We start from the raw sequence: 27292 nt of genomic DNA, 5'->3' as shown, positions 1-27292 counted from the left end.
ACGCCAGATTAACACCGGCGGCGCCCTCGAATCATTTTCCCGAGAAAATGAATTTTAGTAAGTATAATGGTAAACTCGATCCCACAACTCTTTATTCATGGTTGCATCAATTTGAAGCTTACTTTGCCGCAGTTAGGAAAACAGATACTGACAAAGTGATCTTAGCTAGTTGGTACTTGGAAGGTGAGGCCATTCCTTGGTGGACTCAGTGGGCTCATGCCCACACCAAAGCAGGTATGGCAGCTTATGGGTGGGACGAATTCGTCCGCGACCTTAAGCAGCGGTTTCTACCGCCCCACTACCTTGAGCGACTCGAAGACGAGTTCAGGGGAGCGCGTCAGAACGCGCAACCAGTCCTTCAGTTTGCCAATAAAATTTCGACCTTGTGTCTGCAATTAGGCTTATCTGATACGGACAAGAAAGGGCAGTTTTTGTATGGCCTGGACACGCAAATCCAATGGGAGGTGCGTATGTTTAGGCCAGCCACCTTTGAGGACGCACTCTCGCTTGCACAGAGTGCAGAAATGAAAAACAATGGTGGCAAGCCCAAGACTTCCCAGCCGGCTTCTCCCAGGGCTAACACCTCGGGGGACAAAAGCCAGAACCAGACAGGGTCTTCCCCAGGACAAAGCCCGGGAGCCTCTAGCTCCAAGAACTCGAACAATGCGTCTAAGCTTACTCCAGACCAGAAAGCGGAGGCAGGCAAGACAGGTGGCAAGTTGAGTGCTGAGGAGCTTTCTCAGTACAAAGAGGAGGGTAGATGTTTCTTTTGTCACACAAAAGGACATACTTCTCGGGATTGTCTGAAGAAGCCTCCAAAGGCCGCCGCCGCCTCCACAGCTTCCGTGGTGAGCACAGCTCCCACACAGACCCCAGCGGCTACCCCTAGTTCTTCAACCCCCGGTGCTTCAGTTGGAGCAATTATTAGCCGGGAGCTCGAAGATAAGCAGAAGGGCGCCCATGACCAGGAGTGTGAACGCAACGAATTGCTCAAGTCTTTTGGCTACATAGGTGGCCAGAGAGTCGTTGTCTTGTTTGACAACGGCAGCACGGAGGATGTGGTCACGGAACAGGCCGCTAGGCGTGCCCGTTTCGAGCTGACTCCGGTGGACAAACAGGTTGAGGGTTTTAGCACAGGTATGACAACGAGCGTCGAGTATGAAGCTCTAGGTGCTAAGTTAGTGATTCAAGGCATAGAGTTTGTGCGTGACTTTATGGTTGCCCCTCTTGTAGGAGCAGACATAATTTTGGGTATCCAATGGTTTCACAAGTTTCTTCCTGATGTCAAGTGGGACAAGCACACGTTTCAAATCAATCGGAATGTGTCGAACACCCCGGTGACCATTAAGTGTGAGCCAGGTATTCCAAACTTTCCGCTCATAAGCCACTTGCAGGCTAAGCGAGCAGTCAGAAAAGGCGCACAGTGTGCGATGATTTACATCCAGACAGCCCAGACAGTGGCCAATGCTTCCGAGAAGTACTCGGTCCTCCATGAAAAGTTCCAGAAGATTTTTCTTCGGGACAGTCTCCCTCCCCAGCTCCCCCCGTCCAGACCGGAGGATCACAGGACTGACCTCCTCCCAGGCTCAGAACCCCCGAGCAAGTTTCCGTATCGCCTTTCTAAGGCAATGGAATCGGAGTTGGACCGCCAACTCCAAGAATTGTTGCAAGCTGGATTCATCCGCCCCAGTGTGTCGCCATTTGCAACACCGATCTAAGATGGGTCTTCTCGATTGTGTGTCGATTATCGTGCACTCAACAAGCTGACTATCAAGAGCAGATTCCCGATGCCTCGAATTGACTATATTCTCGAGAGGCTGAATGGAGCTAAGGTGTTCTCCAAACTAGATTTAAAGAGTGGGTACCACCAGGTACGGATTGTAGAGGGGGACATCCCCAAAACAGCCTTCCGTACAGAACGGGCCCACTATGAATTTGTGGTCATGCCATTTGGTTTGACGAACGCCCCAGCTACATTTAACCGCATGATGATGCGTGTTTTCCGGGAGTTGATTGGAGAGAGTGTGTTCATATTTTTGGACGACATACTCATATTTTCAGCTACAGTTGAGCAACATGACATTGATGTGGAGAAAGTCCTTAAGTTGCTGGAAAGCAACGAGCTCTACGTCAATGAAAAGAAGTCAGAATTTTATCTGTTCCAGGTACATTACTTGGGATATATAATTAGTGCTGAAGGCATTCGACTGGGTCCGGCTAAAGTGGCCGAGTTCGAATGACTCCACGAGCGTTGGAGGCATTCCAGAACCTCAAGGTGGTTTTGTCAGAAGCGCCTTGTTTAGCCCTTGCCTCGTGGGACGAACCATTTCAAGTGATCACCGATGCGAGTAACATCGCAATTGGCAGTGTATTGCAACAGAATGGTCATCCAGTAGCTTACATGTCTCGTAAGTTACTGCCCGCCGAAAAGAACTACTCAGTCTATGATCGTGAACTCCTGGCAGTTATACAGGCCTTGAAACATTGGAAACATTTCCTGTATGGCCGTGACTTCGAGGTTCGCACTGACCATCAGGCATTGCGCTGGATTCAGACGATGCCAAGTGCACAGTGGAGTGATCGACAACACCGCTGGAGTCAGATATTCCAGCAGTTCGGTGGTATGATTGAGTACCTTCCAAGAAAGGCCAATCCAATGGCCGATGCTTTGAGCAGGAAGGGACAAGTATCTACGATTCAGACCACTAGACTTGACCTTGTTGGTACAGGACTAGAAGACATGAAGCACACGTACGCGGATTCCGAGGAATTCGGTACTCAATGGGAACAGGCATTGGATGCCACAGAACCATGGAAGGGCTGTGGGACAGTCCTAGGCCAAAGATAAGGCTATTTTCAGGAGATTACAGCCTTTATATGGCTGTAGGCATGTATGGGGCAGCCCATACAGGCTGCCCAGCCTTGGGATTGTGGACAAAAGTGGTGTCCAGCCAATCAGAAGCAGGCACATCACTTTCAGCCTGTTAGGAAAAAAAGGTAGTATTTTTTGAGATTTAATTCAGCATTTATTGCTGAATTTCCACCAGTCGTGGGACACAGCCTGATTTTCAGCTGGCCGACTGCTCCTGAGGAGGAGTATAAATAGTGGAGGCCATAATCCCATCATTCATCTCAGTTTTCACCAAGAGCTCAAGCCAATCAAGGGCCAGTCAAGCCAAGGAGATTGCCAAGCAAAGGGGTGGACTTCTGAAGGTCAAGGGCAGGATTTTCCATCCAAGAAAAGGTCAAGTTTTCTGTATTTGTTTTCAGATTTACATCATTCTAATAAAGCAAATACACCATCCGTGGTGGGGGCCCTACACAGGGTAATTGGGACCCAATACTGTGTCCTCTCCATCTCCCCCTTCTCTCTCTATTTTCTGCACATCTCCTTTCAGTTTGTGCATTAATTCCGTCGCGAAAAGAGTGCTGATTTCTGAGTTTTGAAGTACCGATCCTTCTCCAAAGCTTCCGCGTATTACAGGGAAAATCCCTAATTACCTAAGATAAATATCTAGATTAAGAGTGGCATAAAATGGAGATTAAATGCTAGAGATGACATGTCCAACACCTCCTCTCAACTGGAGTACAGGGGTCTGACTCCCATACGGGTAAGGAGCTGATCAATAGAATCTCGAGGAAGAGGTTTGGTAAAGAGATCAGCAATGTTGTCCTGAGAAGGACAATACTCAAGTGATGATGTCGTCGACGAGACCAGCTCACGAACAAAGTGAAAGTGGACCTCAATATGTTTGGTCCTGCCATGGAAAGATGAAGTTCAAGCCAACGCCAAGGCACTTTGGATGTTTGTAAGAATACGGATTGGATAATCCGAGAGTACATCAAGATTGCTCAACATCTGGAACAACCATAATAGCTCACAACAAGTATCCAGATAAGCACGGTATTAAGCCTCAGTAAAAGATAATGAAACTATATTCTGCTTCTTGGATCTCCAGGAAAGAAGACCAAAACCAAGAGTGAGGCAATAACCAAAAGTGGATCTTTCAAGTATTCTGATCACCTGCCCAATCAGCGTCAAAGTATCCAACAAGCTCAATGCCTCCTTTGAAAGAGAGACCATGGTCCAAGGTACCGAATAGGTATCGGAGAACCCTCAAAGCGGCCTACCAATGAGAATGTCAAGGAGCGAAAGAACACTAACACTGTAAGAAATGTCAGGCCTGGAGTAAGTCAAATAAATAAGCGGACCAACAAGCCTCCGGTACTGTGTACTGTCCTCAAAGAGGGGAGAGGGATCATCACAGCCCATGGGAGAGCTTGGAGTTAGGGTCCATCGGACAAGAAATTGCATGGCAGGTCTTAAAGACCCATTTGACACCAATGACTGACCGTTTCGACGGCCTCGGTACCAACTCCCATGTGTTGTTCTTCTTGATGGCATCAAGTTCCACCTGCATGGCTTTCCTCCAAGTATCCTGTGAAAGGGCTTCCTTAACGGAAGTGGGCTCCTTGTCCCGCATAATACGAGACATCAAAGCATAGTTTACCTGAAGAAGCTCCGCTGCATTGCTTTTGTCGCGGACTCTATGCGATCTTTGAGGGCCGTCCTCCGTGGTCCACTCGGAGGGTAGCTCCGTGACACCTAACTCCCGAAGGGTGTCCATCAACCACCTGGGTACTCGAATGGATCGTGGAGTCTCCTGCCGTTGCGGGGGCTCTACTCCAGCTGCGGGCTCAACCTCCTGTACTGACTGAGGTTGATCAACTGGAACAATGGTCTGGGAATCATCATCAGACTCCTCTGGATCTCCAAGAAGTGGCGGCTCCTCGACATTGGATACTAGAACATGCTCATCAAAGACCACATCCCGGCTGACAACAATCTCATTCCTCTCTGGATCATACAATCTGTATCCCTAAATCTTCTGATGATATCTCCTTCCCAGCCTGGAGGACTTCCTGCTGAAGGGGCAAGCAGCTTGTTAATGTGCTCCCGCATCGTCGACGACTTTGCAGGGTTCATAACCCGCATCTGTACTTCCAAGGAAATCCTCTTCATGGGCGATACCCTGTTATAAAGAGAAGCCAAGTGTTGCCATATGCCTCTGGCCAGCGTCATATGCTTTACGTGATTGATTACTTGCGGTGTGCAGTTGAGGAAGATAAATGACCAGACCCAGGCGTTGACACGATCCCACATCTGTGCCTGTGCCTCGCGGTCCTTCCTCGACAGTAACTCCCCTTCCTCTGCTTCCGGCCGTGGAACCCCGATAACGATGAAATCAACAAGGTCATATGACTCCAGCACAGACTCCATCATAACCTTCCCGATGCCGTAATTGTTCCCGTCCAACTGACGGTCCACTGGGAACGTGGGGAGTGTTGGGATCTTCACATGCTTCTCAGCCAGCTCTAGCAAATCTGCCATCGCAGGGATGTAACTGAAAAGGTGGGTGGGTGGGTGGGGAAAAACAACTTTGAACCTGCAAGTGGCTGTCCAGCAACTCAGCCCGCCTTCCTCTTGCTTCTTCTCTTCGCGAACAGTCCCTAACAGTCCACCAATCAGCAACGCAACAATCCCCCTCTTGCTCAGAAAACTCCCAAGATCTTTCAAGAGCCTAGGGCTCTGATACCATGTCAAAATACGCAGCGGAGATGATAACCAAATCTGAGACCACAAGAGCAAGTAGAGTAAAAAATAGACAGCACAAGAGAAGGAGAGAGACAGGCGTGTATATCTTCTCTATACACAAGATCCCGAAGATGAAAACAAGATACAATGAGTGGGGAGCCATGGGGCCATTTTATATATGGCCCCATATATGCAGTCGGCCTGCAGTAGGGACAGCCGACACAGGACAAAAATGTCCACGACCAGTGAATATCACCAGTGGGCCAGCTTCTCAGGGTCAGCCCTCACACGTGTGGAGTCGGCCAGCAGCAGAGAGAATATGGGACTGCCAATGACCAGTCGGCCAGCATCTGGTATAGCCGACACGTCCAATACTACCTCCCACACCCTGAAAAAATAGGGAAAAATGGGAAAAAAATACGGGGAGTGAGGAAAAATGAGAAAACACCTACAAAGGGCGGGCACACCCACAACAGAGGCCCTGGTGTCTGATAAAGACAGGAGATGACTTCTAACAGAAGCACCCCCTAGAACACTTGGATTAATATTTAGAAAGTACAAAAGAGAAATGGGAGCAAGCCTATTACCCTCCTGTACTCCATCCTCTTGTTAGAAACTATGAGCATGCCCTTCAAAATATCTGCCTTGAAGACTATGTACAACTATATTACAAACATGAAGCTCATGCCTAATGACAGACTGCGAAGGCTTGCATGGGAAGGCTCCAAACCGCAAAGGACCATCGAACTACTAACATCAGGATGGGTTCACAACACACAAGCGGATGCATGATGGCTACTGAACATTCCTCCAGAAACAATGAAGTTACAAGCCATAGGACTCCATTTGTGTCATGTCTTGCATAAACAATGGAAAGGCTCCAATATATTCAAAGTTTGAGTACTTTTGTTTGCACATCAACAATAAGTATTGGGCAACACACACAAAAGCTCCCAAACAGGCACAACCACACCAGCAAACACCAACCCTCTGTGGGCTAGCCGCTAGACAAGCAATGACATTGATTTCCACTAGATCCCGCTATCTTCAGGTTGTGGCTGAAGTTTAGAAACAGGAGGCACAAGAGAATACTCAGGTTGCAGTTGACCTCAATTATGTGTATGGTATGAGTGGATGAGATTCTGGTAAGAACAAAAAAACCTTTTTGGCTATGCGAACAGTGATATACAAGGAGATAGAGACTGGAGAGCAGACTCCTTGTTGCTCAGCCTATGCACACATCAGACAAAAGTTACCACACGTTTTGGAGGGGTTTCTCACTTTGCCCAATATGCTTAGGCAACCAACAACATGTAGCGGCTATGGGCTCTTACTTTGCTCGAGAGCTCGATCATGGAGACAGCTTGCTCACGCATGACTCAGATCAGTTATGAAATTTGACCAGCCCTATATAAGCATGCACATGCAGATGGTTTGCGCAACAGGACAGCCATCTCACAGCCCTTCACCAACCCTTGGACAAGGAAAAGATTCATCTGCCCGAAAGTCCTTTTAAAGAGCTCATCTTGTGTGTTGGTAGGAAAGATAGCCCTGGTTTTTTATTTCTCTGGAATCCCATAGACCAAACCCTACTACCTTTTCTAGCTCTCGTAAAGTCACAGCTTTATCAAGATATGAAGGCTTACAAAGAGGAGAGGAAGGGGGGGCGGCAGGGGGCAGGGGGCGGGGGGCGGGGGGCAGCAGTTCAGGAATCTCACAAAGATTATGCACAAAATTAATTTGACATACTAAAGATCCAGGAGGCCTACACCAAGCAAAGTACACTCACCAACCGATCCACCATGGCTTTGATGAACTCAAACATGACTAGTATCAGTTTCAAAATGCGTCGGTTAATTCGTCTCAAGAAAAAAATAAACATTTGGCATTCACCTTTACAGATGATCCTCCTTCAGGGTACCCATTGATGAGATCCTCATTGTTACTATCAGGTTCATTATCCATAGGAGGCTCCTCTGACTCATACTCTTGCGCAAGCTGTAAAAGCTCTTGAAGCCCATCTCTTTTATGGCAATCATCATTATCATTTCTGACCTCTACCTTTGTGAACTCATGCATGTCCTTAATCTCAGCCTCCTCTACATCCACTTCCGCACCTGATTTATTTTTTTGTTGCTCAGGGCTGACAGACCCAATTTGGGACAAAGGACTTCCTTCTCCATTGCCGAACTCAACAGCTATAAGAGTTTTACACTCCTCTTGTTTATCTGTAGGTTCAATGTCCTTCACCTCTCCATTTGCACCTAAGCCATCTGGCTTAGAAAATACTTTTTGATGCTTGGTGACACGCAGATCACCCATCTCTTCAAACTGCAACCAAAATTTCTGCACTAGTTTTCATGGAGAAGGGTTTCTGCACAACATAACAGACAAAAAACTTTCTTTGAGAAATGTAACGAAGATTGTACAAGTGTTGTCAAGTTATGAGAAACAGAAAATCTCCACAGCATATTACATGAGTATAAAATGTTGCATGTTGCACTTAAAAAAGCATTACCCAAGGCAGCTAAGCCAGCCAGAGAAATTTCAAAAACGGCATCATTCATGAAGCCTGCTTCATAGAAAAATCAAAGGCAACAAGGGAGAAAATATCTGCAAACTCAAATCAGAGGAACCATTGAGCAGCTAATATGATATTGACTTAAAACTTTTAGTGATTTGGGACACAAATGGCTTAATGAGCCTTATCATTTTCAATAAAAGGGGGAGACAACCCTTGCTCTAAAGCTTCTTGTATGGCAGCTAATCTGGAGGCAGTAACAATAACTTTGCAAGTTTTTTAACCTTTAACTGTTCTAGCATTCCACAGGATCTGCAAGCCTACACAGAGACCCAACTTTGGAATTGCAGAAAAACAGAGACCGCAGGGAAACAACACCCATCTCCTGCTCCCTTGAAGTGGAATTTTTATGAGACCCTAACAAACAAGTTTTTTTTTTCTGAAAAACAAAGACGGAATTCTGGACTGAAGCAGAAAGCACTTACCATGTACAAGAATCTCTGCACAAGTCCAGTCCTCTGCAGCTCAAGGCTCCTGCCCAAAATGGGGATATGTTCTGTGGGTTCAAGGGAGACTACTGTAGAGATTAATCAAACGTTGACTGAAACAGACACACGAAGGCGAGAGCGAGAGAGAGAGAGAGAGAGAGGCGGGGGCGGCGAGGGGTGTTGCGGGCAGATCACAGCAGCATATTATTTCGTATGTTGACCTCGGACAGAACAGCCGACGTTGTATTCGAAGAATGACAAAAGGCACAAAAGTTGAATTTTGATTCAAAGAGAATTGCTCATGATTCGGGGAAGAAGAATGATGAGCACAAAAAAGGCCTTTTCTCAAGTAGTTCATTGAAGTTTTTGGTCTGGCTCTTATACACTATTGCACTAAATCCTTCTAATCTTTCTAAAGGGGTGGAGAAAGACAAGTATAATAAATACAATTATGTAGAATGAACTAAGGAGCTAGATAAATGTTTCAATGAGTTGAAACATTTATGTAGAATGAACTGAGGAGCTAGATAAATGTTTCAATGAGTTGAAACATGAGGCTACCACCACAGATCCTATGCTTTAATTTGTGGATCTAATGAAACAGATACTAGTGATTGAAACATATACTAGTGATTATTCTAATATATCAATATTGTTCCAAGATGGTAGGCTAGTTACTTTTGAGAGTAAAGCTGATTGGTCCACAAATGAAATGGCCAACTTGTAAAAAAGAGCTTAATTCTATGATTCATTCTTTGAAAAGTGGACATTATTTGTGTGGCTCTACTTTTTTCCTTTATGTGGATAACTCATCTTTCAAATACTTTTGCAACTATCTAGAGTTAGAGGCTCATTGGTCTGAGCTTATGTAAGAGTTTAATTTTGAGATTCATATATCGAATAGGATTTACTAATAAAGTGGTAGATTGTTCACATAAATGAAAATTCTCCTTGCATGAGAGAAGAAGGAGAGAAGAAAAGAAATAAGATGCAAGGGTCAGCGGTTCATGAACATGCACTTAGTCAACCCTAAGAGGGTTAACTCCTCAATGTAACGCCGCTAGGGGCAAGCTAGGGGCTCACTCCACCACCACTTGTGTCGTCTAAGTGGAACTTTCCATAAGCTAGGTAGAGAGAAATGAGAGAAGGAGCTATGGAAAGTTCAACTTCTATCTCATTGGCTTTATGTGTGCAAGGAGGGGGGAAGAGAGAGAGGTAGAGAAGAAGGGGATGGAGAGTAGATAAAGAGCATCGCCTACAAGCACACACTCACAAATCAAGCAAGCAAGCATGCATCAACACACAAGCTATTCTCCATAACCACTACAAAAGAGCAAGAGGGAAGAAGAAGAAAACTCCAGTGTGAATGGGATTGTATCCTTTTTATATTTCATTAAGTCACTTATATATATGAGCTCCTTTTTTACAATGGCCGGCCACCCATTAATAATTAGGGGCCCAAAACTAGTTCTCGAGCTATGTGTACACCTAGGCTTTATAGCTTATGGCCAGCATTACACATGTCGTAAGCTCATTCATGCCATATCTTTTTACATAAAGCACTTAGCACAGTTTTATATAAAAATAAATTACATGAAGTATAACCATGCTTTGATAAAAAATGGTAGGATTGATGTTAACCATTGTGGTTAACATACCCCCGCCCTAATTTGGGTCTATCCTCAGAACCAACAAGAAATCTCAGTGGCGGTGGTGGAGGGAGTAGGTGTGAACGAAATCATACCACAATTTGGGATATTGGGGGAAGCAATGCAAAGGTTTGTAGCTTGTCCAGAAGACTGCCTCCATTGTCTTCAAAATTCTAGAGGCATCATACTGGCACCCACCACTGGATGCGCTCATAGTATCTGATAGTTGCTTGAGGGTAGGGCCGTTGTTAACATTGAAGACGAGACCTTGGGCTCCTTCTTCATATTGGTGCCATGTAGAAAATTCTACCAAGAGGGTGATGATTATGTTGAAGAAGCGGATGGTGGAAATGATGTGACTGGGTTGAGCATCTACTCATACTTGGCATTTAACTTAGTCATCTAGGCGATCATGCTTTGTTTATTGTATGCACTGCCGGAAGTGGGGGGTTTGAACCAAGGGAAGCTAAATTGAACCTTTGGGTTCTGCTATTGTTCATTGTGGAACAAGTCCCATGCCCATCGATGTGGAGAATGGGGAGATATGTGGGATTGATACAAAGGTGGTGTGGGGCCTTGCAGTATTTTGCCCAGATGTGAGGCTTGAGAAGGAAGGGGCACCGCCAGACATGTTGTTCACCCATAAGGTTGAACTTAATAGGTTGGGCCACATGTATCCTTCGTACTATGGGTGTGAGTGCTACCTTTTCTAGGCATCCTTCTTGGAGTCTATGTAAAGTCAGAGGACATGGATGTCCATGTAGTCAATGACTTTCATCAAAGGCATTTGTTGGAGTTGGCAGAGCAGAATTCAGATTGCTTGTTCAAATTCTGTATGATCCAGAGGGTCACCAGTTGAGGGGATTGAGTGGATGATCCACCTCTCCTTTTCTTGTGGAGGTTGGGGAGGAATTTTGCCTTCCTCTAGGGGAATAGAGGTAGGGAGTGCAGAGGGTTAGGGTTCCTAGTGGGGAGGGGTTTTTGAAGTAGAGGGTGCGATGCCGAGTAAGGTAGCAAGGAGGGTGGGTGGGTGCGTTGGTGAAGAAAGTTAGTCATGGGGGAGCAACGGCAGACCCAATCCAAGATAAAGGGAGGAAGGTGGCGTCGAGAAGGGGGTGGTGAGGGTACGTGAGGAGGGGTGGCATGTGGTGCGTTGGTGAAGAAAGTTAGTCATGGGGGAGCAACGGCAGACCCAATCCAAGATAAAGGGAGGAAGGTGGCGTCGAGAAGGGGGTGGTGAGGGTACGTGAGGAGGGGTGGCATGTGGTGAAGGAAATAGGGGAAGGGTGGTCATGGGAGGAGGTTGGGTGGAGGAAGCTTATGCTAGAGAGGAGTTTGGCATGTAGGGTGGGGGGTTTAAGTGGATGTTGGGTGCCAGTGGGGTGGCTGTTTAGAGGGGAAAGCTCCATGCCCACGTGAGCGAGGAGCGTGATGAGGGTGCTAAGGGGGAAAGGTTATGGAGCATGTGGATCATCTTAGGTGGGGGGATCATTGATGTGGCTATCATCGTCGTCGGCCGTCATCTCCCACTAGGGCAACAACATGTCGTTGGAGAAGAAGAAGGCTTTGGCTCGTTGAGCCTCTTCAACGGTGAAGTCTTGGGTGAAAGCCACATGTGAGTTATCAAACTGTATTACAACAGTCGTTTTGCAATGATCTCTAGTTGATGGTAGATCCTACTGTACAATACAAGGAGGCCTTAGGGGGAGTATGGTTTGATGGCGCACCGGTGAAGAGCTTTGTAGGCCATGTAGATGTCAGCCCATCCTTGCCATTCCATGTAGGTGAGGGTAGTAAGTGACTCGGCGAAAGCACATGGGTACGGACAAAGGTGTTAACCTTTATTGGCCGCCTCTCTAGCATTGACGCCATCCTTTAGCAAAACTGTCACTTTATTTGGCCATTAGCATTAAAAATGTTAATATTGTATATTTTATGTGTGCGATTGCCACTTGTCTATGAAAGGCGCACCACAAGATTAATTATGGAGATTGCATGCTTAGATTAAGTGTTTGCACAAGCCTAGGCAGCCTTGGATAGCCATGGACCTATATTTTAGGTATGGCCGACCAAGGTGTGAATGCTTGGGGCCAAGATAAGGGTCAATTTGTATTCTCACCATTCATTCTCTTATGCATAATCAATAGAGTGCTCTTCTTCTCCACTCTCTTGCTCTCTTGTGTATTACTTACCTATTTCGATTTGAGCTCTTGTGTGCTCATTGCATGTGTGTGAGAGAGTGAGTGTGTGCGAGAGAGATTGAGTAAGAGGAGGTTCGAGCTGCATTTGGAGTGTGGAGGCAGTGGTGGAGTGGAGCTCTTTGGGTGCTCTTGTGGTGGCGCAACCTATGAGGATCCCGAGAACAAGTATTCACAAGATGAGTGACACATCGTGTCCTTGCATTTGTGAGCTATAGCTGGTCATATTGGCTTCTCGGTTGAGCTATTTTATGCTCTCCCGAGTGTGGTTGGGCAAAGCCCCACGAGACAAGTGGTTGTTTCTTGCGTCTTTTCTATGGCACAAGGGGTTTCCTTAAGTGGTGATGCTATCAGGGAATAGCCCCACCGTATAGCCACAGTGCATCTTGAATGTGTGTGGTTCATTTTTGTGAAGAAAGGAATATTGAAAAAAATCTCAAAAATTTATCTATTTTGTTGCATTATTTATGTTTCTTGTTGCATTTTGTTGTTATATTTGCAAATATTTTTTTTATATGGTCGATTTCTACAAAAACTATGTGTTTTTCAATTCTGCATTTCATATTTTGGTTGATTTCTGCATTTTATGGTTTTTTTAAACATTTTTTCACTTTTAAAAATGAAAAATAGTAAATCGGGCATGAAATTGTATTAATCTAGGTAGACCTCAAAATTGATTTTCGGGCATAGGATTTATTTTGATTTAGACTCCTTACATGGAGAAATTGGGATTGAATATAAAAATTTGGGGAGGATTTGTAAACGGATTAAATTCTATGTTTTGTAGGTTTTTTTGTATTTTTGTATTAGTACCACTAGGTGTTAGACTTGATTGGCTGGCCACATTTAATGCATGGAGGCTTTTAGGCCACTAGCAAAAAAAAAAGTCTAAAAGCCTGTCAATACCTATTTTTGAGTAATTTTTGAGTGGCTGGATATATTTAATGTGTGTAGTCCCAAGGCAAAGATTCCGAGAATACACTTTTTCGGTGGTAAACGTAAACCGTAAATCGAAAATCATAAACAAAAAATGTAAAAAGAAAAAAAAGAAGAAAAATAAAAAAGAAGAGAAAAATAAAAAAGAAGAGAAAAAGAAAAAAGAAGAGAAAAAGAAAAAAGATTTTTTTTTAAAAAGAGAAAGTAAAAGGGAAAAAGATAAGATCTGGGGACAAAAGTAGAAATTTAATGAGAAGTGCACGCACAAGTTTACCTATTATATCTTTTAGGCGGTTGCGATCATTTTAGTGCACTTGATACAAAGGCTAAAAAATTTACAAGTTTCCATAGTTAAGGGACCCACAACTATAGGAACCTCTGGTCAGCCTAAAAAATGTACATGTACAACCCTTCCCAAACCGTTTAGAATTATCTGAAACCCACTTTGGACAAGTTTCTCTAACATCAAAAAATATTTTTTAATTTAAAAAAAATGGTCATTTAGCTCCTTTGTTCCTGACCATCCTTTTACGTCACATGCACCTATGGTCTTGGCGTGTATTAGAGGCCTATTTAGACAATAGTGCATCTATCAAGCTAGGTGCGTACCAGCCTACACTAGGCTCAAGATCTTCGGTCGGAACCCAGTTTAGCATTGTACAAGGACTTGGAATAGGGGCCAGTGATACGTCTGATTTCGAGTCAATGGAAGGATCCAAGAAGTGAGAACCCTAACTAGGCTTAACCAGTTTGACCAGCTACCAGTCTTTTTGATTACGTAGCTAGTTACCTCAGAGGTTCGGCCTCAACCCCGCTACCTCTGAACCAAATCTTACTATATATACATACCACATGATGAAGGAGTTGAGGTAAACTCCAGAGAGACACTTGGGGTAGTGTCATTGTTATAAGTAAGGAACATTCACATTGATATCTGTGTCCATATAGCTCCTGTTGCACATGCTGCAACTATGACCATCGAACCACTTCCTGCAGCACAAGTGCTTATGCTTGATGGTAGAACATTAGAAGAAGTGTAGGTAGTAGAGACCCTAATCCAAGCTGCTAGAGCACAAGAAGAAGAGACTTTGCAAGTAGCACAACAATGATTAGCAGCAAAAATAGCTCAGTACGCCTAAAACAAGTCCCAAGCTAGGACTCCATAAGTACTACTCTCGATAGTCTTGACACAAGCAATAACATTACGTCTACCTTGAGGAAAGAGCTAGGCTTGCAAACCCTAGATCAATGTCTTCTCAACAGATGATTGAGAGTATGACACATCAACAGAGACTCTTGTGGATTTTGGTACAGGCCAAGCTTATGGTATTAGTTGGGAAGAGATTGTCCAATTAATATCTGGGGCCATAATAGAGGAGGAACGATTGCAGGGTATCTACAATTACATATATAGGGCATAAGTCATGACATCTAAATTAAGAATGCACATAATGAGTGAAATGGTAACACCTCCTGTGAGCCCAAAGGATCCTACTTTTGTAGTTTCCCCTGGCTATACCATGGACCAGCCCACATCTTCTAACCCATAAGGCCATGCAAAGACTCAAGGGCATACTAGCATGAGCTTCACCTTTACTACAACTAAAACAAGAGTTACGTACTATGGAAAAGAAAAGCATGTCTATCAATGTGAGTATGATTTAAAGATTAAGAGCATTGTTGAATCCCTTGGGTCTATTAATGTACTGGTGGAAGATGATGATTTGGTGAGTGTCTATTTGAATGGGCTCGGCAAAGAGTAGAAGCCATTTAATACCTCCATCCCAGGGAGAATGTTCCCAACTTTCAAGACTTAGTGTGTATACATATCAGAAAGACAAAAAGTCTTTTGGTGACAACTTAGTATCTATGCTGATCAAATAGAAGATAAGTCTCTTGGTTACGACTTTTGGGACTTAGTGTCTATCCTAATCTGATAGAAGAAAGTCTCTTGGTGACGACTCTTCTTCACAAAGTAAGAACACATCAGAACAGGCCTTTTACTCTAATTAGGTGTAGAGGTAGAGGTAGAGGTATAGGTCATGGTCAAGGTGAAAGGCAAATAAGGAAAAGAGAATTTTGGACAACAACAATCTAATGATTTGTAACAACAGCAATCATACACAGGTGGAAGAGTCCAGTCTAGAGGCAGAGGAGCCAAAGAGGCCGAGGTGGTTGGCAAAGAAATTAGAGTGTAAATAGCATAGAGTGCTATTATTGTGGCAAACTAGGGCACATGGCAAAGGACTGCTATAAAAAGCAAGATGACATTAAAAGTGGAAAATTGCAGTAAGGCAGCTATGCATTATCTAGTAAACAAGGTGGTTTGATGAGACAGAAGTGAGTAGCTATTTGTGATACAGTCCATGCTCAGCTCCACAATAGGAGATGTGTCAGGATCTCAAGATATATGGTATGTGGATTCTAGCGTCTCTAACCACATGACTAGTCATGGTAAGTGGTTTAGAGATATGTAGAAAATGGAGAAACTAGGTTATGTAGAAACATGTGATGATACTGCGCATACCATTGTGCATGTTGGTAAAGTTCCATTGTCTATGCAGGATGGAAAAGTGAGTTACTTTTTGGTAGATGTACTTCATGTTCCAAATATTACAAAGAACATGGTTTCTATTAGGATAGATGGTTGAGCAGGGTCTGCAACAACAAGTGAGGTTTACTTCTCAAGGATATTTTGTGGAAGACTTCAAAAATTAGTGTCGCTTAGTTGCAATGGGTAACATAAATGGAAAAATGTTTACTTTGGATGTGAACATGCTTGTGGTAAAGGCAGTCATGTTTGCTCATGGAATAGGTGTCATTGTAGATATTGACATATGGCACAAGCATATTGGTCATGTGAATATACAACGACTGAAGTCTATGCAGGCCCAAAATATTGTTGCAGGTTTGCTAAAGTTTAAGGTTGATGGTATGCATAAAATATGTGAAGCATGCCAGCTTGGTAAGCACGCCAAACATGCTATCCCACATGAAAAACATATCAGTGCAAGGCCATTAGATGTTATGCATTCAAATGTATGGGGATGGACCAAGACTACAACAATTGCAGTTTGTAGGTATTATGTTACATTCATCGATGACCACACTAGGAAAGTGTGGGTTTACTTCATGAAGGAGAAAAGTGAGGTGTTTTCTCATTTATAGAGATTTAAAGTCTTGTTTGAGAAGGAAAAAGGCATGCAAATAAAATTCCTGAGATCAGATGTGGGGGACAGTATTTCTCTAATGAGTTTAACAATTTCTTGAGAAAGCAAGGAATCAAGAGACACTTTACATGCAGGTACACTCCACAATAGAATGGTGTTGCAGAAAGAAAAAATAGGCACATTATAGAAGTGGCATGTGCCTTGATGGCTGAAAAGAATATGTGCCTTGATGGCTGAAAAGAATATGTTGGGCAGAAGCAGTAGCAACTGATGTGTACATTATGAACAGGACACCCACTGTAACTATTCATGGTATGACGCTTGAATAGAAGTTTACAGGCATAAGACCAGATGTGTCTCACTGGAAAGTGTTTGGGTGTATTGCATATGTGCATGTTCCTGAAAGTAAGAGAAAAGTTGGATCCAAAGGTAGAGAAATGCATCTTTTTTGGTTATGCTATGGAGCAAAAAGGTTATAGATGTTATAACCCTACCACTCGTCGTGAGATGCGAGTAAGTAGATATGTTGTCTTTGAATGAGATGAATGAGATGAATAGCTGGTATGCATTAGCTCGATGAAGGAAACAGAAGATGCAGTTGTAAGAAGTGTTGATACTGCACCACATGTAGAGTAGCAATCACAGGTGCTTAGTGGACCTCGAGAGTCCTCTAGCAGTGGATCCAATCTAGTCCATGGTCAGGAAGGTTGAGGATATATGTAGGTACACATGTATCATGCAAAGGGAAGGAAAGGTTAGATCAACCTTTTGTGCTTGACCTGTCACCCATATGTGGATGGTGATTTTAATGGCTCTGAGCAGAGCCTTGATGAGGAGCTTAGCATTCTGTCTATGGTTACTCCTGCTCTATAAGGAGAACGAGGGCTGTTTTGAGCAGTGATCTAGGTGTACACAGGTCTACAAGGGCTAGGTACCCTATTGACAGGTTAAGATTTGATGAATGTATAGCCCATCTATATGCTTACATGGTTAAAGCAATACAGGAGTTGGATCCCACTTATTTTGATCAGGTACTTGGAAATAAGAAATGGGAAGATGCCATGAATGAGGAGATGGCAACATTGGATGCAAATGTAACATGGGAGTTAGTGCCTTTCCCTAAGGAATAGAAGGCAATTGGATGTAAGTGGGTGTATAAAGTCAATCATAAAGCTGATGGTCCAATGAGAAGGTATACAGCAAGATTGGTTGCCAAGGCTATGCATAGACTTATGGCATTGACTATGAGGAGACATTCAGATCGGTCACAAGAATGGCGTGAGAGCTGTCATTGCTATGGCTGCAGTAGCAAAGGGTTGGTCTTTGCATTAGATGTATGTAAAGACTACCTTCTTGCATGGTGATTAGTAAGAAGAAGTATACATGATGTAGCCCCACCAGGTTATGAGAGTGACGCACACCCAGATTCTGTGTGCAAGTTATGCAAAGCCTTGTATGGCTTGAAGTAGGCACCGAGAGCAGGGTCAAACAAGATCGGGGAGTGTCTTGTTACCATTGGATTTCAGATATCAAATGTAAAATTTTTAACTTAATGTGAAAAAGATGGATAGAGGGATTATGCTATTAGTCATCTATGCGGATAACTTGAGCATCACTGGTGATAGTGATGTTGGCAGGCATGATGTCAGGAGGATTTTGAAGCAGAAGTTTGAGATGAAGGATTTGGGTGAGCTGCGGTATTTCTTGGGCATAGAGGTGGTGAGATCACTATTGAGAATCATGGATCAATCTCTCTTAAATGACAAATGATATGGTAATCCTACTCTACAACACAATTAACATGACTAGTCTAAGGTGGGTGTGATACCTAAGTGAACTCATCACATATAATGAGTAGTGCCAATGAACTCAAGTACATTAGGTTACAAGATTAGAACTTGTACTCATAGAGAGACTTTATATTTGTGCAACTAATATGATTTCATTGCTTGAAATGGTCCCCTTTTATACAAGGAGATACGCCCTTGGGCTTGTATATCAATGTGGGATAAATCCCTTTGCTCATGTGGCTTCATGCTAGGCTTTACACTTTCTTGGCTTACTCAACTCACTCTCTACCTCTTCCTTGTTCAATAATCACCTCATGGCATTTTGTATTATAGAGCCAGTATGGCTTGGACATGTTGGACATGTTATACAAGTATGTTATGACAGTATGTAAGCCTATTTTAGTGCCATTGGAGCAAAACACAAAAGCTTTCCGTAGATATAAGTGAGCTTTTTGTGAGGACCCCACTACATATAGGCGCATAGTGGGTAGCTTGATCTACATGACCATTACTAGGCCAGATTTGTTGTTGGACTTGTGAGTCAATTTATGCAGGCCCCTAGGAAGCCACACTTGGATGCGGCGAGATCGATTCTTAGGTACATAAAGTCCATAGTTGATTATGGTCTTTTCTATGAGGCTGGTATAGAGATACAACTACATGGGTACAAAGATGCTGATTGGGCTAGTAGTGTTATAGATAGGAGATCTACTAGTGGTTTTATGTTCTCATTTGGGAGTGTTGTTGTGAGTTGGAGCAGTAAGAAGCAGCCACAATAGTTGCCTTATCGAGAACAGAGGTAGAGTAGAGGGGTACTGCTATGGTGGCAGCTTATGGGATAGCTTAGTTTCACAAGCTACTTGGTGATATGGATGAGCCTGTGGATAGGGTAGTTGTCATTTTTATTGTGACAACATGAGTAGCATACAGCTGGCCAGTAACCCAGTATACCATGCTATAATGAAGCACATTGATGTACACTATCACTTTGTGAGGGAGAAGGTTCTAGCAAGTGATGTAGATCTGGTATATGTCAGCACAAAGGATCAGGTGGCTGACATTTTCATGAAGGCATTGGGCACAGAGAAGCTCCACGCATTTAGGAGCTTACTTAGAGTATAGTGTGTAGAGTTGAGCTCGAGGGGGAGTGTTGAGATATCAAGATCAACTAGTGTTATGACGGACATTGATGACCCACTTGGGTGATAGCTTTTGCACTTATGCCACTGGTATGGTTGGTGAGATTATAGTTGATATGCCTCCAGTGGATGAGAGGCTCTATGACTGCCACTTTGGAGTACTAGAGTTATGGCATAGTTATAGTGCCAGCTCATAAAGTCAAGTTCACACTATAGATCAACCATTTGTATGTTGTTATAGGAGCGTACTTTCCCATTACGTATGTACTCTTATCTTTTAGTTATATGGCTGTAGAGAAGAGAAGGAGATAGAAGAAAATTCAGCCATCCATCTCTCTCTTGTGTTTTACTCTCTCTTGTGTGTACGTGTTTGCTTGTAAGGAACTCAAGCTCTGTCTCTTGTGTTTTACTCTCTCTTGTATAAACGTGTTTGCTTGTAAGGAACTCAAGCTCTCTCTCTTGTGTATATGTGTTTTCTTGCAAGGAAAAGATCTCTCTCTCCCCCGCATTTTTAGTGAGAACGAAATGAGATTTCCAAGACCAATCTCTTTAGTATAACATTAGACGATACGGTTGGGGATTGGTATAGAACTCTCAAGGTGTCGAGGAACACTTAAATTTCACCACCCCTTAGGAGATTGTTCTTGAAGCATTCTCTTTAGTGAGAATGAAATGAGATTTCCAAGACCAATCTCTTTAGTCTAACATTAGACGGTAAGGTTGGGGATTGAAAAGATGCAGGGGAGAAGAGAGCTTGAGCTCTTGCAACAAGCACACACACACACACACACACAAAGCCTAGGAGAGAGCACACAACGTGAGAGGCTGAAAATTCTTCTTCTTCTTCACACAACAAAAGAGGTCTACAAAGAAGATAAAGTGACTAACACACATAATAGAGTATATACAAGCGGTCCATAATGTGAACACACTAAGAGGAGTGGATAGATGTGGACTAATTGGTGTAGTCCAGCTGTAAAATCTCTGGCGAAGATATGTCGGTGCCAGCTATCAAACCCGTAAGTGATATAAGGCGTCTCGTGAGTGTCAGCTCATGTTAAGCTTGACATCTCAACACTCCCCCTCAAGCTCAACTCCAAGCATATCTTGAAATCTACGGAGCTTCTCAGCTCCCAAGGTCTTCGTGAGTGAAGATGTCATCAACCTAATCCTGTGTGCTGACATAGGCCAAGTCGATGTCACATGCCAAGACTCTCTCCCTGATGAAGTGGTAATGTACCTCGTCCGCGCATGGAAAACTGGGTTCCTGGCCAATTGTATACTGCTAAGATTGTCACAATATATGACAACCTTTCTCTCCACATGCAACCCCAAATCAGAAGTAGCTTGCGTAACCAAGCTACCTCACATGCTACCACCGCAGCTCCTTTGTATACTTTGCCTCTGTGCTGTTCGACAAGGAAACTGTGGGCTGCTTCTTGCTGCTCCATGTCACAGCACCACTCCCCAATGAAAACATAAATCCACTGGTAGATCTCCTATCTGAGATGCTACCTGCCCAATCTACATCCGTGTACCCATATAGCTCCAATGGTACACCTGCTACATAAAATAATGCATAATCAACAGTGGCCCTCAAATACCGAAGTGTGCGTCGCACACTATCAAGATGTGGTTTGCGCGGAACCTGCATAATAAATTGGCTCTCTAAGCCAACAGTGTAGCTCAAATCTGGCTTGCTGATCGTGATATAGATCAGACTCCCTGCAATCTTCCTGTATATAGTGGGACCTCCAACACATAACCTGCATCGACACTAAGCTTGCCATTTTGATCTAATGGCACCGAGATTGGCTTACAATCAGCCATCCCATACTTGGACAACATGTCCAATGCATACTCTCTGTGACGTTAAATACCCTCAGGTGTGCTAATGACCTCATTTCCCAAAAAGTAGTGCAGATCTCCCAAATCCTTCATCTCAAACTTCCTTTTGAGAAGACTTTTCACATGCTCAATCTCTTCCAAGTTGTCACCCCCAACAATAAGATCATCTACATATATGGTGATAATCACAATACCCTTATCACTCTTGCGCACATACAAAGAGTGATCTGCATCTGCCATATGAAAATTAATAGTGACAAGATACTCATCAGCAATCTTGTCATGCCATGCTCGTGGAGCTTACTTCAGCCCATACAAGGCCTTACGAAGCTTACATACATACTCTGGGTGATCTGTATCCTCGAAACCTGGTGGCTGATCCATATACACCTCTTCTTGTGCAAGTCACCATGCAAGAACGCATTTTTACATCCATCTGATGTGTAAAAAACAGCCTTTAGCTGTGTAACCACCGCAATCACAACTCTCACAGTTGCCATCTTTGCAAAGCTCTGGGGAAAATGTCTCCTGATAATCAATTCCATGTGTCTATGTATATCCTTTGGCTACCAATCTAGCCTTGTACCTGCTTATGCTACCATCACTATTATGTTTCACCTTATACACCCACTTACAGCCAATAGCTTTTTTGCCTTCAGGCAATGGCACCAAATCCCAAGTCTCATTTCCAGACAATGCATCTATCTCCTCATCCATAGCTTTCTCCCAACACACATTTCCAAATAGCCTCATCAAAACATGTGAGCTCTACAACCTGCACAATTTTTGCTATATATGCATAGTGATGTGCCACATAACCATCATAAGTCAACCTCTACACAAGATTTTTGACTCTTCATAACTTTGTATTCATGGCTTCCACAGCCTTCTTCAAACTAGGTGTCCTCATTGCTGCAATCCCAAGCTCCTCATCAAGGCTCATCTCCGAGCTACTAGAATCTCCATCAAGAAGAGAATGCCCTGTAGAAATGTCAGGCATACCAAGGGGCTCAACCACTTTCTCTTTGCCTTTATGTGATGTACCAACTACATTTTCAGGACTGGTATTATGACGCTCCATGGTCTATCAACAAAATTGCTGGATGAGGACTCTCATGGTCCCCTCAATGACTGTGATTGCTGACTTGCATTCTGTGCAACTACATTTCCACTTACATCAGTCCCCCACCAACAACATCCTTTTTAGTAGCATACCAGCTACCCATCTCATCAAATACAACATCCCTGCTTACCCTCAATTCACGTGAAGCAGGATTATAACATCTATATCCCTTGCTTTCCAAATTGACATGCTTCACAAACTTTCTGCATACCTTCAACTTTAAACTTAGGCAACCCTGTCACAATTTGTTTAGTCTGCATAGACTTCATTCTTTGCACATTGACATGTCCAATTATCTTATGCCAAATGTCTATATCTCTGCAACAACTCCAAAACCATTTGCAAACATTCAGCACTCACTTCTTCGGGCATATTTACATTCAATGTAAACATTCTGCCCACTCTGTTGCCTTTTGCAACCAACCTGCACTTATCTTTAAAGTCTTCTACATAATAGTCATCAGGGTTAAGACGAACCTGCAAACCCTACTCAATCATTTGGCCAACAGAAACTAGATTCTTTGTAATGTTCGGAACATGAAGTACATCTGCAAGGTACTTCACTTAACCATTCTGCATAGACAATGGCACATCTCCAACATGGGCAATCGGATGAGCAATGTCATCCCCTATTTCAACAAAACTTGGTCTTTCAAGACTCTTCATTTCCTTGAACCACTCACCATGACTTGTCATGTGGTTCAAAGCACTTGAATCAACATACCATACATTATCCTTACATGCTGCTACATGATTTCCAGACATAGCATTAACCACATGTTGCATAACAAACAACCTCTCATTATCCTCATTATTTCTGCTAGAGGATGCATAGGTTTTACTGCATTTTTCCATTTCGCATGTCACTTTGCTTCTTATAGAAATCTGCCTACACATACCCAGGCGGCTTACTACATTAAAAATAGCCTCGTGTATCATCATCCTGCCTTTACCAATTACCATGACCTCCTGCCTCTAAAATGGCCTCTTCCACTTGTATGTTGTTGTTGTGAATCATGGGACTATTATTGCTGCTGACCATAATTCTGATTACCTGTTCGGCCACCACCTTGGCCATGTCCATAACCTCTACCTCGTCCTCTACGTGCACTTGTTTAGAAGGCCTGTTGCTCTGAACTATTTTTGCTTTGTGAAGACTGTTGATCACCAAAGTTCTTCTCTTCAATGATCAACATCGACACCAAATCTGTGAAGTTGGGAATGTTCTCCTGAGCTTGAATAGATGTCTTGAACGCCTTATATTGTGGCCCGAGACCACGAAGACACACTTCCACCTTATCATCATTATCAACAGAAACACCAATTTATGCAAGAGATTCCACAATGCCCTTGATCTTCAAAGCATAATCATTCATATACATATTCTTCTTTTCCATATAGTATGAAGCTCATTCTTCAATTGAATTTTTCGTGCCTTTGGTGTTGGTTTCATACAGCTTTACCAAGGTGTCCCATACCTCCATAGGTGACTTGGCATCCTGTATATACCCAATCATAGTATCCTATATGATGATAGAAAGCTAATACATGACTTTTCTTGCTCCTTGATTCCAATCCTTGAACTCTTTTATATCTGCAGCAGTTGGATTAATCTCCGGTGCCTCCTTATGTTCACCTTCAATGTAATCCCAGTAAATCAGGAAATTTGTCAACCTAAACCTCCAAGCATGGAAGTTATTCTTGTCAAGCTTCTCTGCAACAATCTGGTTTATTCCATCATTCGATATTTTTTCTACAACACAAATTTACTAGCACGGACAGCACTCTTGCTTGACCTGCACAAACTATTGTATTCTCTGCAGGCGGTACTATACTGCACCCAAATTGTCACAACAACCAGTGACATTACTTTGCATACATACATCCAATGGTAACTTTGAGATCTCTTTGTAGCACAGCACTCTTGCTTGACCTGCACAAACTATTGTATTCTCTGCATGCGGTACTATACTACACCCAAATTGTCACAACTAATGACATTACTTTGCATACATCCAATGGCAACTTTGAGATCTCTTTGTAGCACACACAATGTCTACACAACCAAACGCCCTTCCTGCAGTTTCAAAAACAGAGTTTTGCAGAGAATCGAAACTTACCCGCAGTGCTGTGGTGAACGCATGTGAACTGAAAAATGGAGGTCCGAACGCGCCTGAAACGTATTTTTCATCCCAAAAAACTATGTCCAATAGAACAGTATAGTTTTCCTATAGCTTTCCTCCCACGAAGAAAGCTCCTCAATCGGAGTTCGTTTGCCAGTGCCTCCCGAAGAGCTCCCGAGACAAGGGTGTAGTAGCCAACACAAAGGGGGAAGAGTAGATGAAGCTCTTACCCTCGTACCGCTTCTTGTGCTTCTCTTGCTTGCTGCTCAGCCCTTAGTATGAACCAGGCTTTAATATACCATGAAAAGATACAGGGGAGAAGAGAGCTTGAGCTCTTGCAAGTGCACACACACGCACACACACACACACACACACACACACACACACACACTCCCACAAACCCTAAAAGAGAGCACACAGGGTGAGAGGCTGAAAATTCTTCTTCTTCTTCACACAAAAAAAGAGGTCTACAAAGAAGATAAAGTGACTAACACACATAATAGAGTATATACAAGCGGTCCATAATATGAACATGCTAAGAGGAGTGGATAGATATGGACTAGTCGGTGTAGTCTAGCTGTAAAATCTATGGTGAAGATATGTTGGTGAGAGCTATTAAACCCGCTAGTGATATAAATGTTGAACGGTCATGCAGGTGGCTAGTGTGAGTGTCAAGTCATGTTGAGCTTGACATCTCAACAGGGATTGGTATAGAACTCTCAAGGTCGAGGAACACTTGAACTTCACCACTCCTTAGGATATTGTTCTTGAAGTAATTTTTGTGTGAAGGAGTCTTCTGGGGTGTAGTTTCATAGCTACACAAAGCCGAGACAGAAGAAGAGGATTCGGTTAGAGATTTCATTATCCGTCTCAAGCATTTGAGCTCTCGTTGCCTTTCCCATAAACGCTATTTGAATAATCAACTGCTTTTACTAGATTCATCCATGGGCTTAAACATGAAGCGATCTTCAATGTCTTAGTCATTAGAGGGATCACTACATGGGATTAAGTCACAACAAATGCCATCTAACTAGAAGCCAAAGCGTTGGATTCTAAATCAGTTGCTTTTGGAGTCACGAGATAACATTTCTACAGTTAAACCCCTTGCTAAAGATAACACTTTAGCGGAGATGAATTTCACATATTTCATGAAAGCAATCCAAGAGGGAATAAAGTTTCAATAGAGCTCTAGAAAATTTTCATATGTATCCAAAGAGAGAGCTTTCAATGGTGCTCAATTTGCCGACAAGGGTATTCGACTAGTGAGTGTCCAGTCCTAAGGGAATGCTATAATGGAAATTGTACTTTTTTGTGGACATTATGGTTATGAGGCTTCACAGAGCCACACGCGGTTGCAAACCCTTACTAATGCTTACAGACCTCATCAGTTGGCTTAACTAGCTCCATCACAGCCACAAGCCAAAATGAAAACGGCACAACAACCTATTGCAAAGGGGATTTACAATGCATAAAATGTGTAATTACCTCCACCAGTTTTGAGACCTCAGCCTCCACCCCCAAGGATTACACCATTGAATCAAATAGGTTTTGAGGAACTTTTGGAGTGTCCAAAATATGAGATTGACTTGGACAATGCCTCACATGTCACTAAGGACTCCATAGAGCTTTATTCGAACTACTATATTGTCAATGCAAGAGGCAGAGTCAAACTAGCATACTAGCTAGCTGCAATGGAAAGAGGTCGAGACATCAACTCTACTGTCAAGAGAATGCGTCTTCAATGATATCATTGTTAGGGACCACACCGAGTCTCTGAGTGTCCCATCAGAAATCAACCAATTACCCAAGTTGCATCTTCCATCATGCCACCGACAACTTGTAATCATTGTGGCATAGATCATTGGATCAAAGATTGCCCAATGAAAGTGGTGTTTGCAAATCAGCAGAATGGTCTTACCATCACACCTCTTAACATGATTAGAGTGGGTGGTCAAACTCAAAGATCAATTTTGAGAAATCCTAACCCATTTGTGAATGCAATAATGAGACTCATGGCTCAAAACACACTTAATGTGGAAAAGAAAGTACAAAACCATGCTACTTCAGTAGTGGGATCCAAAAAGAAGAGGGGCCATAGAAGAAACAAATCCATAAAAGGGGCCAGTCTACATGAATGATAGTGATGAGGATTCCAATTCAGTGGATGCACATGCTGGTTCTGAGCAAACTAGAGACACTCAAACAAAAACTAAGGAGACTTAAAAGGAAAGGATGCAGGTCCTCAAGAAACTAAAGAAAGAGAAACTTGGTTTATACCCTAACCCTTTAAAGAATTGGAACAACTTCATGAGCTCATGGATATGGTCCCACATACTCATAAGGAGTTACAAGTAAACATATGTGGCATTTTTCACCTAAAGCCTATTGTAACCCACAAACCCTTGGAGATACCTAGTGTCATCCTTAAGGTCAGGTTTGAGTATGAGAATATTGAACCCAATTAAGAGGTGGAAATTCTAATATCACTTGCACCCTCATATGGTAGAGAGGTGACAGGTACTCCCTTAAACATCCCTAAATTGTTGGAGTTCATGGCTTCTGAAAACAAAGACCACGATGACTACACGCTTGTGGAGATTGCAAACTCTTCAGAGAATTGAGAGCTATTTTAAATAGAGAACTCAACATAGGACTACCACCATTTGTAAAAACCCACGACTCAACCCTACTATGGAATTTCACCGACTTAA

The 27292-nt window shown here is 43.1% G+C and overlaps 1 protein-coding gene across 13 annotated transcripts in view; it reads right to left on the bottom strand.

The window, feature by feature from the left end:
- The window catches only part of LOC147638709 (uncharacterized), an 89262-nt gene extending 80306 nt beyond the window's left edge, over window positions 1-8956 (bottom strand). For 2 of the 13 annotated variants that reach the window (XM_086798675.1, XM_086798681.1), the window contains exons 1-3: window positions 8603-8929; window positions 8115-8168; window positions 7490-7970 (exon numbers count right to left, since the gene is read on the bottom strand). In XM_086798675.1, coding sequence (XP_086654801.1) covers window positions 7490-7918 — 429 coding nt within the window. In that variant the 5' untranslated portion in view covers window positions 7919-7970; window positions 8115-8168; window positions 8603-8929. Of the gene's footprint in view, window positions 1-7489; window positions 7971-8072; window positions 8210-8602 lie in introns of all 13 variants that reach the window. The other 11 variants (XM_086798673.1, XM_086798684.1, XM_086798672.1 and 8 more) reach the window with 9 other exon arrangements.
- Between the last annotated feature and the right edge of the window lie 18336 nt (window positions 8957-27292).

Source organism: Cibotium barometz, chromosome 5 (genome assembly GCF_041138505.1).
Source record: "Cibotium barometz isolate CiBa-2024 chromosome 5, ASM4113850v1, whole genome shotgun sequence".
Lineage (NCBI taxonomy): Eukaryota > Viridiplantae > Streptophyta > Polypodiopsida > Cyatheales > Cibotiaceae > Cibotium > Cibotium barometz.
This window is presented reverse-complemented; position numbering and strand designations above follow the sequence as displayed.